Source organism: Battus philenor, unplaced genomic scaffold (genome assembly GCF_028537555.1).
Source record: "Battus philenor isolate CCGP_79_NKW_IND1 unplaced genomic scaffold, ilBatPhil1.0.hap1 SCAF_11, whole genome shotgun sequence".
NCBI lineage: Eukaryota > Metazoa > Arthropoda > Insecta > Lepidoptera > Papilionidae > Battus > Battus philenor.
The window spans coordinates 13,807,479-13,827,357 of record NW_027181673.1 but is presented as its reverse complement, the minus strand read 5'-3'; the positions used below and the strand labels follow the sequence as shown (position 1 = coordinate 13,827,357).

General features: G+C 34.5%; 1 protein-coding gene across 3 annotated transcripts in view; it reads left to right on the top strand.

Moving 5' to 3' along the window:
- sdt (stardust) overlaps window positions 1-19,879 on the top strand; it is a 218,537-nt gene that overhangs the window by 114,371 nt on the left and 84,287 nt on the right. For all 3 annotated transcript variants that reach the window (XM_068772484.1, XM_068772466.1, XM_068772475.1), the window contains one exon: window positions 4,276-4,404. In XM_068772484.1, the coding sequence (XP_068628585.1) occupies window positions 4,276-4,404 (129 nt within the window). The remainder of the gene's footprint in view (window positions 1-4,275; window positions 4,405-19,879) is intronic.

The following is a 19,879-nucleotide window of genomic DNA, read 5'->3' as shown; positions in this document are numbered from 1 at the left end:
TGGACTGAAGATAAAGTAAAAGTCGCGGGCAATCGCTGAATACAGCCTTACATTAAGTGTATACTGGCTGATACGTAATGATGAGAATGTAAATGGTATTATGTACTATTACATTAGCGTTTAGCAACACGCACGCAAGATATACAATTAAGATAAGACCGAAGATTCAATAGTAACAAGATTTATTGAGAATACACTTGACATTAGACCTGTAGTCAGTGGCGTAGCTAGGGGGTGGCGAGCGGGGCGGCCGCACCAGGCACCACAAGCAGGGGGGGCACCAAAGTTGAAAACATATTTTTTTTATTTTTTTTATTATTTTGAACCAAAAAAATTATATATTAACTACATTCTGTTCTAAATTTTGAAATTATTTAGACTCTTTGGGGGGGGGGGGGGGGCACCAGGCCCGAATCTGCCCCAGGCCCCAAATATCATAGCTACGCCACTGCCTGTAGTATTAGTAACTATACTGCTATGGTGATGTTTTCTAATCTATTTAAATAAGTGACATTTACTAGGTAAAATTCTAACGACGGAAAAAAAATGTAATTTATAACTTCGCTTATGATGTACGTATGAAGTAAATTTTAAAAAAGTAATTATAGTTCAATTAGTAAACAATTTGTTTATTAGCAGCAGGGGCGGCTCTAGCTCGTGTGCAATGAAACCCTGGTGCCCCTAGGCCTGATCCCTCCTGCCCTCGCGGCTATAACTATTAACTTTAAATACGTGAATTATTTCGAGTTGAAACAAAGTGTTCGAATAAGAAGCCGCTCATAGGGCGCTCGCGTTTGATAACTGCCGCCACCGCGCTGGCTGACCGCTTCTGATATACCATTGTTGTACCATGATGGTTCAAGATGATGCTCTAAGCTATCTCAGGGAGCGCCGCGGCTCCCGTCTGTATAGCACACCCTGCACTATAGGTTAAGGCGCCCCTGATTAGTAGCCCTAGTATTAGAAACTCTGTAAGTGTAGATGCGGGAGAATCTGAAACAGGAAACTTATTTATAGACTGCACCCATAGATTTATTTTTATTTAACTTCGGAAAATTACGTACGTGATTATAATTCAAATTAATATTGAGTTTACTCATTATATTCTCTTTTCATTAGTTTATGTAACGACGCCAATGGATAAAAGGTTGAAGAGAAACAATGTGATTTGATAAGACAGTCTTCACTGTCTTAAAGATAAAAGATAAAATATGTTTATTAAACGTTGTACTTTCAACATAACTCTCATTGATCTACAACTTGTTATTTAATTATTTTTTAATCTGTTATAAAGGCAAAGTGTTATAGTAATGTAGAAGAAATAGGAGGAAACTCCACAACACGTCTTTCATATATATATATATATATATATATATATATATATATATATATATCATATGAGCCGAACATGAACTTCACAAGTTAAATAAATTCTTACTTCGCCCACAACTCTACACGTCATTATTTGTTCGCTGGTCTCGTTTTAATTGAAATCTGCATGAACTGTCAAAATGACAGTTTCGCCATCTGCCGAAAATTAGTCATATATATATATATATATATATATATATATATATATATATTATATGAGCCGGACATGAACCTCACAAGTTATCTTGGGTGAAGTAAGATATATATTATATATCTTACTTCACAAAATGACAGTTTCGCCATCTGCCGAAAATTAGTCATTTATATATATATATATATATATATATATATATATATATATATATATATATAAATATATATATATATATATATATATATATATATACGTACACTTTATCATATAGCCTAAATAAAAATAATCAAGTGACATCATTGCCAAGGATTCTTAGTATATAAATATTCGTTTATTGAATAATAAGCTTTTTCCGTCAACTTCTTTTAATATGCGTTTTGAATTCTGTTAATGGTAGTGCAATAATACTCATTGGTCAACTGTTGTATTAAAATTCACGTCCATATAACCTATCTTATTATGTTTTATGACTAATTCGAGATATTTAATGGAATCAGGCGTTACCTCGCGGAAGTCCATCCTAAGTAAGGAAAGGACCAATATTTAGCCACTTCCGCACATGCAGTGGTAGTCGTGCAATGAAATGCACCGCCCGCCAGCCCGCTGATAAATGCGTATGCGGCAAACAATAATATAATTCGAGATGATAATATAACAAGAAATATACTGATATTTAGATTTATCAAACAAATAGTGTAGAGGGTAATCCTACAAACAGAAAACTTCAAAACACATGTAAAAATTTTCCAAAGTCAACGATCAGCGAAGTTTCGAATAAATCCGGCAACTATCAATATATAAAGTATAATTGTGTCAATACAACAAACGTAAACAACGTACGTACAATTATTATTATTAAAATACATATAAATTACTCAAACATATATTTATAATGGATCCAATTTATATTTAATTTAAGTGGAAGTCTCATTTCGAATAGTGTATTTCATAATACATTTAAGCCATTAATAATTCTACTTAGTAGTATTATTTTAAATAACCGAGTAAATAGTGATTAGGATATTTTTATTATTTTTCCTCATAATTAACCATTGTGCAAATCCATTAGTCATGGGTATTGTTATATCTAACAATTTTTACCAATAGATAAGCCGCCAAAGATATGGGGTTTAGTATTGCATGCGTATTTAGTAATTAGTACGTATAACATCTGATAAATATGTTTTGCGGTTGATATTGGGGTTTTATGGGATTACGCATGCTTTTGTGATAAGGATTTTGGGAATACATATTTTAATATATAACCTGTAACAGTTTTATATGTTAATTAATAACAGCGCCATCTATGATCCTATTACGAAATTAAATATCTCAAGTTGACGGTAATTATTATATAAATAGATATATTATTGTTATCATATTTATTGAATATTAATTGTTACATAAAAATGATGGGAGTAAGGTTCGAAACATTACGTTTTTTATCATGATATTTAAAAAAATCGGACAAATTTTAAACATTTATTTAAAAATAAAACATAACCTTTTTGGTTATGGAGAGAGTTAGCTATTAACTTCATTATGTAGTAAGCCCACAGTTAGGTAATACAATGAAGTTAACGATAAAATATAATACTTGACAATAACTTTTTTAGTTGTTTACATAGATTGGGAATAACAACTTAATTAAATAAATTAAAGATAAAGTCCCTGTCCCACAACTAGATAGGGGTACGAGAGTAAAAAAAAAAAAATAACAACTTAATTTGAACAGTTTAATTTTTACCAATAAAAGCATTGTTATGTCAAATTTTTGCCTTGCACGTAATTTTCTAACTTATAATTATTTTTCAACAACCAATGAATCAAATAATTAAGTGCACACTCAATGTTGTAGTAACTTCATATACTCAGTGATATAAAATTAACACAAGTAGCATTCAAATCTTTCATTGGTTACCTTAGCTAAATATAGTTTATGTTATGTACTTTTTATGTTAAATTTATATATTAACTCGTATATAGTAACTTAATGAAAAATATATTGGCACATGCAGTTTACCGAATATACCATCCGTTAAATTAGTTTGAAGCTCTTATAGTATAAAAGCGTTGTTTCTGAAATTTATAAATTGACTAAAAACTTAAACAGGTAGACGCAGCGTGGGTAGGCTCCCACTGGCTGGACCGACGACATAGTCAATGTCACGGGAAATCGCTTAACGCGACCAGCGTATGATAGGTGATAATACACATTACACATACTAGATGGCGCTAGTAGTATTAAGTTGAATTTATTGAAATAATTAAATTAACAGCCCAAACATTTGCTCTTAAATGAGCCCACACATATGATAACCTTCAATAGGTTTAAGCTAAATGCTTTCAGTGCTCAGATCTAATGGACTTGTATATATTAACGAGTGAAAAGCCCGGTTAGGTTCTATTTTAGGTGAAGCGAGGTAGTTAAAGTCAGTTGCTGATATGGGCAGCACAAAACCAATCAGCCAGTGTGGCGATCTTTGGGCGAAGCCTATGCCGTGGATTGGACGTCTATTGGCTGACATGATGATGGTTAACACACATTACACGTACTAGATTGCGTTAGTAGTATCAAGTCCAATTTATTTAAGTAACTAAATTAGCCAAAATAAACCATCGTACTTACTAAGGAAAAATCTAAATGAAATGTTTTAGCCGTTCTGATGCAGTAGAGGTATAAATGTCAACGAGCAAATAGCATTTGTAACATTATCACAAGCACGGTATGAAAGTAATACGCACTTCAGCAGGTGAACGGGAGTGCGAAGGCAGCGGCGCCGGCAGTGCCTCCTCGAGAGGCCCCTCGTGATGCTCCCCCGCGACCGCCGGCTCTTGACGTTACACGCGACCAGATCGATTCCATCCGAAAATATCAGGTCAGTATCCAAACCGATTTACAGCAATGCTAAATTCTACTCCAAATAATTAAAGATTACCAATACCTAAGTAATGATACCCAAAGTGAGTTGTCTATAAGACTCTTAGGACTTAAGAAATGTTTTTAGTTTCTGGAGAAATCTATACGCAATCTGAAGACAATTAGTAGTTTGAGATTACAAGTAAGTAAGATTATCTCGTGATAACCCTTAGACCTTGAAACTCGCATGGGCTTTAGCGGGTACCTAAAGAGATATCTAAATAGTGCTAGTAAGTCCCGTAAAGGATATTTTTAGGTCTTTAGGCCACTAGGAAGCCTTATAAAGGATCTTAAGACCAGCACTGTGTTCCAAAACCTATATCGAAAGGCAACCAGTGAGAGTACTTTTAAGGCTAGCAACGAGTCCTGTAAGAGATATCTGAAGGACACCAGTAAGTCCCTCAAGAAATATCTCAAAGCCTTCTACGAATCTAATATGAGATATCTTCAGACCAGCAGCGAGTCCCATAAGGGACACACTGATGGCTCATTTAAACCATAATTGTTTCATTTAAAATTCTTGCAAATTGTTCTGGATATAAATCCATCTCGAACTAAATCAAATTAGCCCCGATCGTTTGGCGAAACTCAGAGTTGATATTACGCCTTATATTTACGTCCGATCCTGTTTAAGTGCTAACCGAATCAGTAGCCACTCTAACGAGATATCTTTTTCTAAAGCCATGCATTTCCTTAACGGAAAAAAATTTTAATGTTGTGCGAAGAAAATGTGTTACAGGTCTTCAAAAAACTATTGAAAGGTAAAATAAAAAAAAAAAGAAAACATTTTTTAGTGTTGCTTTGAAGTATATAATACTTAGTTTACTTAGGAATAGACGAAAACATCATTACTTAGATATGAAAAACATGAAATAAAAACGTATGTTGTATATTTCCCTAATCCTTACTTTAGAAAATAGAAAATAGCGCCATCTATTTTTCTACTTTAGCACTATTGAATAATTCGCTTTATAACAAATTACTGTGATTAAAAAAGTAAGTTGAAATTGTCATTTAACACTCCCGGCCATTAGGAAGGCAGGTAAATTTTATTTTTCTGGATTGATAAGATTGTCTATAGCGTTTGCCAGGCCTCTGTGTTAAAAGATTTAATTATCTTAAATAGACGTGTTTTTGTACAAGTGTTTTAAATTTGTTAAACGCGTCTAAGCTGGATTGGTGCCAAAACTACCTAATTTTTTTTTTAATAAAAAAATTAAAAATCTACACTGATATCATTCCGCAACCACCGTATTCTCCTGATTTGGCTCCGTGAGAATTGTGCCTATTCAGCAAACTCAAAAGGCCAATCCGGGGACGCCGTCTTGTCGTTTTTTACCTGTATATATACGCATATACATGTACATATATGTACTTAAGTTTACCAAGAGGCTATGACCTAAGCTTCGCTGCGAAATCGAATCAAAAATGAGGAGATCCGAAGTAAAATCAAGGTCATCGGTGACCTTGAAGAATTGCTTGCTTGGTATCACAGTGGGGGGAGCACATCACACGTACAACTGACAGCTGTCACAGATCCAAAGGTACTGGAGTGGCGCCTGTGAGTCGGTAGACATGGTGTTGGTTGGTCACCAACTAAGTTGACCGACAACATAGTAAAGTGGCGAATAGTTCCTGGAATATGAATACATATATATGAATACATTTACTATTTTACGTATTTCCCTTGTTCAAAGTAAATATTTGTAAAGCGTACAGATTAAGTTTGTTCGTGCATTCAGTACGGTAGTTTAGAATGTTTTGCGCGGTTTCGCTTCCGAGACCTTATTTTGAATTCCAGGTCGTTAGATGTTACTCGAGCTATTGGGGTCGGTTAGTTTTGCTGCATTCTTCCGCTAGCGAATGGTATACAATAATTTTAGAATTTTCGGTGAATTTACTCATAAATAGCAGAAATAATTCACAATATTTTATTGTAAAAGAGTTAATTTACAATCATTTATTCTTAAATTTAAACCCCTATTGTCCATGTTATGCGATAAAAAGGCCTTGAAAAGATAAACATTTGAAGCTAAGTGAAGTTAACCAAACGACCAACGACCAAATTATTGAAAACTGCACTGAAATTTGAAAAAATTCGGAAAGTTTATTTATGTTGAAACTTTGTACATTTGACAGTTCGCATTAAACATTGCACTTTTTACAGTTCGCTTTAAACATTGCACATTTGACAGTTCGGTTTAAACATTGCACATTTGACAGTTCGGTTTAAACATTTCACATTTGACAGTTCGGTTTAAACATTGCACATTTGACAGTTCGGTTTAAACATTGCACATTTGACAGTTCGGTTTAAACATTGCACATTTGACAGTTCGGTTTAAACATTGCACATTTGACAGTTCGGTTTAAACATTGCACATTTGACAGTTCGCTTTAAACATTGCATATTTGACAGTTCGCTTTAAACATTGCACATTTGACAGTTCGGTTTAAACATTGCACATTTGACACTTCTGTTTAAACATTGCACATTTGACAGTTCGCTTTAAACATTGCATATTTGACAGTTCGCTTTAAACATTGCACATTTGACAGTTCTGTTTAAACATTGCACATTTGACACTTCTGTTTAAACATTGCACATTTGACAGTTCGCTTTAAACATTGCATATTTGACAGAGCGGTTTAACCTTCGCGCATTTGATAGTTCACGCCCTGCTTATTTGTGTTGTCGATAAACAATAGAATCGGTCATTATTTAAAGATTGCATAATAAATTTGTTTGTTATACATTTAATCAATAAATAAATTGATCACTCTGAAACATTTTGCAAAAGCTTATATTTTCAATTCGAATGTGAGAGGAAAGCAAAATAAAAATGAAATGTATACAGAACAAAATGTTTAAAATAAAATATAGAAATGTAAAACTGAGGAATGAGGTGAAAGGCAGAAGAAATGTGGAAAGAAAGATGAAGTACGAAAGATTGTAAGAAGAATGTAAGAATAGTGCGCAAATAAAAGTAATGTGAAAAATAATAAGTAAATGAAATAAAACGACCCTGTCCTTAACAAAGATAGGGGTACGCAAGGGCGGCTTAACTTATAATGCAGGGTGTGCAATGCACACGGGCGCCGCGGCGCTCCATGAGACAGCTAAGAGCATAGTCTTGGAAACTATCGCGGTTCGCCGCTTAGTTTCGCAACAGAGATATGCTACAGTCGTATAAACAATGAGTGTTATTCTGCCGCCATAAGAAGAAAGGCCGTAACTAAAACCATACTGTAAGCTATGCCTACTTATAAAATAGCTTGTTAGAATATGAAGAACTTTCTTGTTATGACGGCAAAGTTAATAGTTATAGCCGCAGGGGGAGGGGTCAGGCCTTGGGGTCGCCAGGGTTTGCACACTGGGCGCTACTTAAGCTAGAGCCGCTCCTGGAAGTACGAGAGGCCCCAAATAGCGGAGGCCTAAAATAAATATTTACAGTTAATTTATCATAGCTACTTTCGTTCAGCTACTGATGTTTCAATCATTTCAATCTGAATTTAGAACACGGAGTAGGATGATAGAGAATCAATGACGTCACGATGGAATTTTTTTTTATTAATCTTCCATAACTCCAAAGTAGGTTAAGATTTTCTAGTCTACCTTTTAGTGTATGGCAATACATAAAGAATCCTACTGTATAGGCACTGTGAAGCGAATTTTTTACCGTTCAAATCATTTAAAAAAAGTCTATATAAATGTCGCCGTTTCAACCAAGAGACGCCCACTGCAAGGCACAGGTCTAAATATATATATGTGAGGATATAACATTGTAGCGAAATAATCACAGTTGCCAAAATGCTTTCGTTTATCTGTCAATCCATCGGTCTACGCATGCGCAAAAACTAAGGACTCGCGGCGTATGATTGGTAGGCGGTTGTCAAAACCGTGTCTCGCGCCGAAAAATATTAGGAAATATAATAATGGCGAACGGCGTCAAGTGACGTGTGTTGTTGTTTGTGAATTTGTATTAAATCTTTAGTGCTTGATGGAATATTGAATTAAACACTATGTTATATTAATTTTGAATCAATGTTCAATATGTACAAATGAGTGGTGAAAGTTTAATGTAAAAATTATTTCATTCGCATGATAAATAATTTATTACGGCGTTAGTGTATCTGAAGTTGTAGGCGGATGATTTTTAAATAAACTGTGTCTATCTTTCATCCAAGCGTTTTAATTTTTATGCTCCAGCTCGTTAGGTGATGTTTCTAACATTGCCTACCTAACCTTTTAAACTCCGTCACAACATAAACGCCACGCTTGTCAGGCGTGACGATCGCAGTGTGGTATTACATATATATATATATATATATATATATATATATATATATATATATATATATATATATGTATATATATGGGATTCGAACCCGCGACATACGATCGAGAGTCTCAGTACTCTACCGCTGAGCTGCCATTGCTCAATGTTTATTCATTCTGATTCAAGATTTGTTTTTAGTTATAAATACTTGTAAGACACCTTTTCTGATCTTACAATAAAAAAATAAAGCGTTGCTTCTGAAAACAAAGAAATGACATTTAAAGTAAGAAAAGGACCAATATTTAGCCACTTCCGCACATGGACTAGTAGTGGTGGAACACAGACTCTGTGTTTTGCACTAATCTGTGTAACGTAACTCCTAAAGATTCCCCGTGGAGGGGTGAAACACGCGTTGAGTGATTTAACGTTGGTAGTTTTGTAATTCGCATTGTTTGCCGCGTGCGCATTTATCAGCGGGTTGGCTGGCGTTGCACTTTGTTGCACGACTAACGACTGCATGTGCGGAAGTGGCTAAATATTGGTCCTTTTCTTACTTAGGATGGACTTCCGCAAAATAACGCCTGATTACATTAAATGACATTTAATGTTTATTGTTAAGTTCCTTTTTATAATTTTATATTTTTATAACTCTCTAAGAGGAGAACTTTATTATGAATCAACATAATGACATATGACAGTCCTGTCAAAATCACAGTATAAAAATTTAGTTTCATTACATATTTTTAATATATTTTTTGGATGAACATTTTAAAATGGTGCGCAATTAAAGCACATATAAGCGCACAAGTGTCATTGCGATGTTGATAAAAATAAAAACGCGTCGCTATCGCTTTGAGTGTACAAAACACTCGTATTTAAACATATTCACCACATACAAATTTAACCTTAAGTAAAACCTTGAATGTTTTTTTTCTGGTCGCACTAATACGCGATAGCATCTGCGCCGGCGCGATGGGACGTAACTTCCTAGAATATTACGTTAACGGAGGAATGTTCACCTCAAAGCTACCGCCATGTTATGTTTATGTGTCGCAAACATTTTTCACTTTTATGATCGTGTTTAAGACGGACCCTGGGAACTAAATCTTAAGGCTCTGGCTTAGGTCTTTCGACTCTCCCTACTGACCGGGAGGCACGAGTTCATTGCTGGTTTTTAAGCCAGAAATAGGCGCTCACTAGCGTCTACTATGGGCTGCTGTCGAGCCCCCGGTGATTGCTGCCCAAACTCGTCACCTTGGCATTCACCATTTACCATCAATTCGGCACAATGCGTTTTCCGCTTGGAGAGTAAGGGGACTTTGGGCGCTCTCCGCGGTCCGTGATGATTATAAACCACGTCTACTAAGGACGATGGCATCATGATGGTGTACGCTGAAGGTCGTCAAGTCAACAAACCTTGATTAGTTTTGAAACCTTCTAAGATCCTGAAGTTGACTTCAGGTTCTCCTAATGACGCGATGAGATTATAACAGACATCGTATAAAACCATTCATTCATTCATTCAGCCATTCCTAGACCGGAACTGAATTAAATGAACTGAGATTGTGTATCACATGGGTCGCCAACTCCCACCTCTTCCAGGGCTTTCCAAAGTTATACAAATGCTAGCCAGGATGCTCTTGACTCCTGGACTTGAATGGCAAACGGTTATAATCGATTAGTGATATCCCAAGCCTAGGTCCTGTATAAGAGGCTCTTGATCCTTCAAGCTTCGTTACCCTAAAATAGGTTTTAGACTTATCGTCCCCTGTGCCGTGTCCCCCAAAACCTGCGGAATAGGCAAATACAATTTGATTACTAAACACATCAATACTATAAGTATTGTTGTTTCAGCCCGTTGACACCAATTACAAATATCGGCCTATTGCAAAGATTTCTATGGGGGTTATATCATAATCGCCACGCTTGGCAGACAAGTTGGTGATCGTATTTTGGTGTTATGGTACGCACAGGACGCTGCGGCCTATCCATTGGAAGCTTGTTAGTGAGCAGTGGCAATCCTTTATGAATAATACACAAAATGTGAATTATATTAGATTGCATCCTGAAAATCGATCCGGCGACCCACGATCACAAGTCTCAGGCTTGTACCACAGGACTACTTATGCTTTACTAAACACATTACTACACATAAAATTATCACCATATCCAACTTTGATAATGTTAGAAGAAAATTGAATTTTCTTACTGATTTTCCCGGGTTAATCTGGGATATTTTTTATGTATTAACTCTAGCTTTTAAAAACGTTTCTGAAGAAAAATATAGTTTTCCAAACTATAAGTGAAAAACATACCAAAATATATATCACTTAGATATAACTAGTCGATATTCAAACTGGTCACTCATAGAGCAGTTCTAATAAATCAAATTTAGGAAATCAACTAGTTAACACAAATACTTGAACTATACTCAAGCGACTATAAGCCGACGAAATTTATTCGGAGCCTCATCTAGCAAAAGCTTATAAATCCGCTCGGTCGAGGAAACTTAGGCAAATTATTTCGCTCGATTGTACTGCGAGTTAATTATAATTCTACATAAGTATCATAAGAGATTTATACACAGACTATATAGGATTTTACTGGTTGAACATCTTTGATAACAATATTTTAGAGAAAATTTTAATATTACAATTTGAAATGCCATGATAACGTTTAATAAGAGAGATACTAATTCTTCACTTATCTTATACTTGTGTTCGTCATGACAAGAGCCCAAGAAATTGAGGTCTATTGTAATACCATTCTTTAACTTAACACCACTTAATATGACCTTTCACAAATATATCTAATAATTAGAGCAACTAATTCTCCAGCTTTATATTCACTTATAAATCCTTCACTTTTAAGGCTTTTTTAAATTGTTTAATAAACTATATTACATTTTATTTTGGACGTATTAAACCAATGTATTATAAATATTTAATGGAATCGGACGTTATTTTGCGAAAGTCCATCCTAAGTAAGAAAAGGACCAATATTTTGCTACTTCCGCACATGCAGTGGTAGTCGTGCAACAAAGTGCACCGCCCGCCAGCCCGTTGATAAATGCACATGCGGCAAACAATGTGTGACTCTGTGTGTAGCACAAATCGGTGTAACATAACTCCTGAAGATGCCCCGTGGAGGGTTGAAACACGTGTTGAGTGATTTAACGGTGGCAGTTGTGTGATTCGTATTGTTTGCCGCATGCGCATTTATTAACGTGCTGGCGGGCGGTGCACTTTGTCGAACGACTACCACTGCATGTGCGGAAGTGGCTAAATATTGGTCCTTTTCTTACAATGTATTATAAACTCTAACACAGTTGCATACAAGAGTAACTAATTTTAGAAAGAATGGTTTATGTTTATCTTTGTTTTCAGTGTATTATTAAGTATTACGTAATTATGTATTATAATTAAAGGCACCGATATTTTGTTGATATGCATGTGCGGATTTTGCCCGTTGGCATGTACTGCGATATCTTTGCAGTAACTAATCTAATTAGTTGCAAAGTTTGGGAACACATAAAAGCCTCAGCTCTAACCGTTTCACATTTTTAACCGCCTCCATTCTTGGAGTCTCTAATTCTCCTTTATCTCTTTCACAATTTCTGTTACTACATCTTCTTTCATTCATCAAATTTTCTTTTGATATCTTCCTTTCATTAACATTCCTTCACAGACACATCATCTCACTTCCTTCGTCTCTTTGTCGTGTATTTCTGACGCTGTGCGGTTTTACTTTTCAAGGCCTCTTTCTGACCTTCGAACGTTACAATGTTACTGTCTCAAGTCTTAACAAAGAAAAAGATCGATTGTCGCGAATAAATGTTGAAATCCAATGCGCGATCTCGCGGATATTACAACCTTTGGCTAGATTTACAATCTAAAAATTATTGTGTAAACTTTACAGCTTTGTGTAACACTGCATTAGATCCATATACGTTACTATCTATTTCGTATTTCGTTGTATTTTTTCTTATTGAAATTAATATTTATAATTTCCCTTATTTCTTTATAAGAGGCATTAATCTCTATTTAAAAATTTTCAAAACTTTATTTTAACATTTGCGTTGAAATTGTACCTATTTCATTGTAATTCTTTCGCACCCTTGATGACTTTTTGTTACTATTTTATCTACAGTTGTTATACTATTTCTTTCCGTAATATATATTATTAAATATAATTTTTAGTCCATTACTGACAACCATATTTTATACATTCCAGCAGGAAACATAAAATCGAGTCATTTGACCCGCTATGATAGAAATAGGTACCTGGTAAAATTAATGTTAATCTTAGTGTTGTCTTCAAAACCAGCCCTACATATATTTATATATATATATATATATATATATATATATATATAAAACCTCTTTAGTTGTACTATTGTACAACAAAAGAGGTTTTATATAAATATTACGTAAAACATTCTATTTTCAAAAAAAGTTTTCGCCGATGTGATATTAAAATCCCCTCGCAATCATTAAATAATTTTATAGGAAATAATTTTCCTTTATAAGTTGGCTGTTTGAAATGTATACGTAAAATTTTGGCGGGAAATCAAAGGACTGCTCCGAAACAAATATGGCCGCCACTTCATTGACTCGAGCGCGTATTAATTACATTCTTTGTTAAACGATCCCGTATTCTGTGTAGAATTTTGTTTCAATATTTTACACAATGGAATATAGCTTTTCCTTTGTATTACGTTATTTCATATTTCAAATTTAATTTTTTTTTTCAATGTGGCTGCTTCCTTTAGTCCAAACCATTGATTCGGAATCTGTGGTTTATTGCTGTCTAAGTCGGTTTTTTCCGTTGCTTGATGCATTTCAACTTGAGCTCCTGCGATATTATTACAAGGTTTGGAACTGGCATCTCTGTTCCTCTTCACAAAGTCGTCGCCGGCATCCAGTCATCCGAGTACCTTCATAAGGTCGTGTATCCACCGTGTTGGTGAACTTCCTGTACTGCTTATGCCAATCTATGGTCTTTACTCAAGAACTTTAAGGCTCTAGCGGCCATCTGTTCTGCTAGCCGTGTGTCCTATCTACCTGTTGGTCATTTAAGTAGTCTATGGATGCACTCACGTATATATATACAAAGGATTTATGGTAAATAAAATTCCAAATAATTGCAGCGCTCTTTATTTTTAGATTTCCCACACAGTGATGAGTTGGTTGTCCATGGTAAAATGTGTCAGCACCATATTTCGAAGGTATCGATTTTCTGTCCATTGGATTAGACTGCACGACTAGAAACACAATAACATATAACATAGCTCGCTTGCGAGAAGGGCATCTTATTAATAGATTTAACGTAATTAAATAAATGTATATGTTATTTTATAATTTATAAAGTAAGCGGTTCTCGTAACGAACAAGTGTTTGTGCGTTCAAAAAATATAGTTTAGTGTTTCAGTTAGGAAATAGTTTAAAAAGAAACTAACATAACAGCTTAGTAAACACTGACATGCAAAAACTTGAGCGAAAAAAAATCGGAAATATTTAACGTAAATGTAAAACAAAGGCGCGGACTCTAACGACTGACGTCTGTAAAATATAGATCCTAATAATAAAAAAAAAAACTTTATAAATTAATTACAACACAATTTAAAAACAAAAAGTTTTAATTAAACCTTTGTAGAATTACAGATGTTTAATTCAACACTCAATTAACTTTTGTATAAGACAGTTGGAATAACAAATCTGACATACATTCGTTGAAAGCGTTTTGTAACAAGTAAAAATATAGTTACAGGTTAAGCTCTGCGTATAAAATATTAAACAGTAGCTTTTTATTCAGTTTCAGTTCATTTACGTAAATCTAACAATGAGACGGGATTTCAAAGACTTTTTGAACATTTATTCTCTTAACGAGAGCTTTAGCAAGTTTCGCACGCTGACCGAATAAAGTTCGCTTACCAAAATCTTGAAGTCTATCTGGGCCAGTGCAGTCCATTGTTGGACTTGATGTCGCCAGGCGATAGAAATGAGATCGAGTCGCTTGTATTTTAATATCAAATATTATTCTAATTAAAAGTAGTTGGGAGTTGGTCCTTCGAGACAGATAAATATATGTTATTTGACTATTTGCCAAGTGATATAGGTATAATAAACGCTGTTAACGGAAATTCATTCTCTATGGTTTCAGAAGCTATATGTACAGACGTAACTAACATCTATTACAATTACATTCAAATTACACTTACACTAAAAGATGATTGAAATGTAAAATACAGCAAATTTTTGGATCTTGAACAACTGTTTCATTATCACACCAGTCAATAGACGCTCACTGCAAGGTACAGGCGACTTTAAGTATGTCGACGATCTACCTAGAAGGGGGGGGGGGGGTGCTACCCACGCCACGTCTACCCACTAATGGTAGCCAATCGAGAACCTTTCGGCACGTTGCACGAGATGTGCGCCACCAACTGCCATTTCAGATAAGCGTCAGTAATCTTGGTACTTATGCGGATCTCCATATTTCTAATTTAGCAAAAAATCCAAGCATAGCCCTCTCCATCTCCTCTTCGAAATATTTATGGCAAGCATATGCTAGCAGTAGGCGTCGATTAAAATGATGACGATGATTTACAATTTCACCGGGTTTAAGGTGATGAAGATAATTTAGAAACCTCACTGCAACTAAACGCCAGAACTGTTTGGATTGTGATAATCATCAATATGATTATGTCAGCCGAAAGACACCCACTACAAGCCTTCCCCAATTATCGGTGTGATGATCTGCGTTGAGGTGATGAAAGGATGACCTGTGGTTTGTGAATATGAATAAACTTAAGTTTAATGTTTATTATTAAGGTATCAACTGTCTGTTTTGTTGCAGGTACGTTAACTTAAGACAAAGCGTAACTAGCGTGTTTGTTTTGGTAAGTATTCTGTTGTATTTAAATTTTATTATCAAATTAAGCGTTGCAACTTGCACAGAGCTTTTTGACATACATTCTTGCATTAGCATACTTTTGTACGAGGAGGTATATATGAAATATTAATTAGTGTACTGTTTGTCACTTGTTTTATTTTCAAATGAATGCGAAATGTTTTTTTTTTAACAAAACAGTTGTAAACGTGCCAGTGACCCGGCTATCTCTTCGCCCGTTCAAAGTAAAATGAATTTTAAATTTTATATGCTAAAAGTCATGTATCCATGCCAAATGTTGTGCTACGCTGAAGTCACGTAAGATGTATAGTAAGTTATGTTCAATACAAGCGGCGGAAGGGAGAAAATTTTGAAAATGTTTACGATCTCTGAAATTGTTGCGTCGGAATGAAATAGATGAATCAAATGCTACTAGAATGATATACTTTGTTTCACGAGATGAAATTTTTATTAAAAATTCCTTTACTGAAATATGAAATGCAATTGCAATGATGCCAATTCAACTTTCAGAAATAAATACTTTTGAAGAAACCTTTTCATAAATGATGATCGGTATTAGATATTAAAGCCTTATATGGGTTAATACATAACTTATATATTAACAAATGTATATATGTAAATATGTATATACATTAACAAAACCTGTATAAATTGATCACGCTAAAAAGTAACATTATTTTTTTTTCTATTAAAATACGACTGTACAATAATTACTAGTAAAAGGGTACAGGGATATAGTAATAAATATTTAACAATCGTTACATCCTAGCTAAAGATATCTATGGGGGATATACCATAATCGCCACGATCGTCAGGCGGATTTGCGATTGCACTGGAATATTATGGTAGGCATTTTCCTGCACATCCTCTAGAAACTTATTTGTGTACGATACCCATCCCATATAATTAAGGCACAAAATGTGAATTATATAACATTGTATCCCGGGAATCGAACCAGAGATCTACGATCATAAATCTCAGTCCACTGGGCTATCACTGCTCAACAATGTTTAAATAATTTTTTTTTAAATTATAATTTAAAGAATTCCGAATTAAGAAGGCACCTTTTCATACTATTTTTTCATTTGACAGAGTAACAAGAAATTTATTTTTAGATTACATACATCCATACATTAACTGACACCAAATCAGCTGTACTTTCACCTCTATAAAGCCTTCCGAACACGGTATATAAAAATTAAAATTACGTAAGTTACACCATAAAGACTGATGTACCGGGCATAAGGCTTTCATATGGAGTCATTAATTTTACTTCCATCAAACACGGAAGGAAAACGACATTAATTTAAACATAATTTCACTTTTTATACTAAAAAGCAACAAGCTTTAAGATTAATGATAAAAATAATTAATAGACAAACAAAGAGTACTTTGATGTTGTGAATTTTTTACTTACGATATATTTGGCGGGTTGAAATCACAAGAGTTCTTTTTTTTTAATTATAAATATTTTTTTCCTAGTCGCAATTTATAACTGACCTCTTTTAAATATCGAAGAGACATATTGGGACACAGATAAAAATAATCTTATTTGTTTTGTCGTGTTTATTAGTGCACAATTGTAATGAAATTAATTAAATTTAATTGCTTTTAATCCACGAAATTTACGACTATACAATCATATTTTATTTATAAAATAAAATATGTGTGAGCCTCTCTGTGTTTGGCACTAATCGCTGTAACATTACTCCTGAAGATGCCCCGTGGAGGGGTGAAACACGCGTTGAGTGTTTTAACGGTGGTAGTTGTGTAATTCGCATTGTTTGCCGCTTGCGCATTTATCAGCGGACTGGCGGGCGGTGCACTTTATTGCATATATTGGTCCTTTTCATACTTAGGATGGGCTTCCCCAAAATAACGCCTGATTCTATTTAATAAACTGTGATAATATGACCAGTGGTCTAGGAACGAAGATGAGGGAAGGAAGGTGATCACGGGAGACGATATGAAGGAAATTGTAATATAAGAGATCGTAAGGTATGAAAGGAGGCAGTGAAATAAATTATAAAATATTTATCCGAGTTGTAACATTCGTACTCCACATATAGAAGGGGTGAATGAGAGGTCTCCGAAAAGGGGACCATAAAAATACTGTAAATATCAACAATCAATAAATTGCAATGATTAAAAAATATATCTGGTGTACTTAATGTAAAATGTTAAAATGTAATATAAAAATGTTAATGGAATATCGCTTTAAGCTATATAATAGTTTGTAATGTTAACTTTTGTGAAGTTGTTGTAACACGCGCATACGGGGTTCTCTAGCTAAATTTGCTTAAAACGCATATATTAAATATGTGTAGTGTGTGTATTTTGTTTTGTTAAAAAATAAAAACATAATGGCGTCCTGCTGGCTGTGTTAGTTTAATCATTGTTTCAACAATGGACGTGCGGTGTCCGCGTCGTGCCAAAACTAACCTCACTTTTTTTACAAACGTCACGCGTGTTTTTTGGCGGTTTTTCGGCGCCTGAGCTTCTTTCTTGTTTATCTTCCGCGGTTATTGATATTGAATTTTTAAAATTCATATTACGTAATGGCGAAAATCATTAATTTACTATTTAATTTTGTTTGAATATATCTTGTCACCAGGAAGAACTTGCTAAATTGTCGCTAATGTTAATGCAGTTCCTTTTCTATTATATATCGTCTAATAAACACGGCTATATATATTCAAGGAGATTATTCAAGCTAAATAATAGTCGCATGTAAATTTGAGAGTGATGCTAGAAAATATTATATGCTGGATAGGCACTGCCATTTGTGGGCTTTTGTAATTTTATAAAATCCATTCTTGGTATTAAATATACTAAAAAATACATTCCAGTAAAGTTTTATAGCTATACGAGCAATAATCCGAAACAGATCTTTTTTAAGTAACCCTTCTCACGACCTTTCTAGTGGGATTTTGATATTGTTACGTACGGGGTCTAACTTGAAATGAAACACCACTTGTTCTCGAACAGTCCTTTATTCACAAATCAGATGGTCACCCTACTTTAACACAGAGTATACTTTCGATTAGGCCAAACAAATCGCTCTAGAAATGACTGTCCAAATAACTTGCCAAATGGTCACTTTGTATCACTGATCGTAGATCTTAATCTTATAAGTAGAAAAACAACACTGAACTGTCGTTATAGCGAGTACAATTATTTATACTACGGATAAGGTTCTAGTAAGTTCGAGATAGTATTGTGTAGAATATCCGAGAACTGTACCCAAAAATTATAAATAACTTCGAGGTCACGCGTGTTCTTGATCCTAGGATTCGGTGTTTATTGTTTCCAGGATTATGTAGCTCGTTCGTAACAATATGTTCGTTCTTAGCTTACCTATAACTAACAAAAGACATCGTCGTTTCATTCCATAGATACCCATAGCAGAGCATAAGCCTCCCCCCAAAGTATCTATGGGGGGATGTATCATAATCGCCACCCTTGGCAGGCGGGTTGGCGATCACAATGTGGTATTATGGCAGGAGGTCTCTGCTGTCCAACCTGTGAAAACATTTTCTAGAAGCAGTGATAATTCAACATAAATATTGGACAAAGTGTAAATTTAAAAACAAAGGCATATTAATGTCTGTAGAAAATATTGTAATGTCTCTACTTGAGGTTTTTGACAGACCCCACGAATCTAGTTCCTGTAAAGACCTTTGGGCTATGTATAAGGCTGTGCATATCTAAATGCCAACATGCAAACCGTATTTTTTCATGGCAAAATCAAAAGACATACTTTTTTTCTTTAAGCTATTACCAATGCTTTGTAAGAACCGGAAAAGCTAGGTAATTTTTTTACTGCATTTTCTTGCTTAAGTCCACCGCTGCAGGTTCTTTTAAGAAGTCTTCCTTTTCAAGAGCCGTTGAAACGTGACTGCAGTGTTTCCTCGCTGTAAGTATGCACTAAGTATAAGACCTATTTCCCTCTTTCAATACGTCAGCACAAAGAGGTTTTATTATGCTCTTTTTGTTATTTTTTTTCGCTCCGTAATAAAGACTTGTTTTAACACGGGTTGTTAAATGGAGTGTTTTATTTATTTGCCTTCAATCAAATATGTTATTCTAGCGGATTCTTATTAATTTATATGAATTGAATTCTATCATTAAACTTTATAAAAGTTCTATGTTTATTGAAAACATTTCGTAACAATCTTTTTGTAAATGATTTACATGATTTCATTTGTATCGATACGTGCAAAACTCGAGGATGCCTCTATT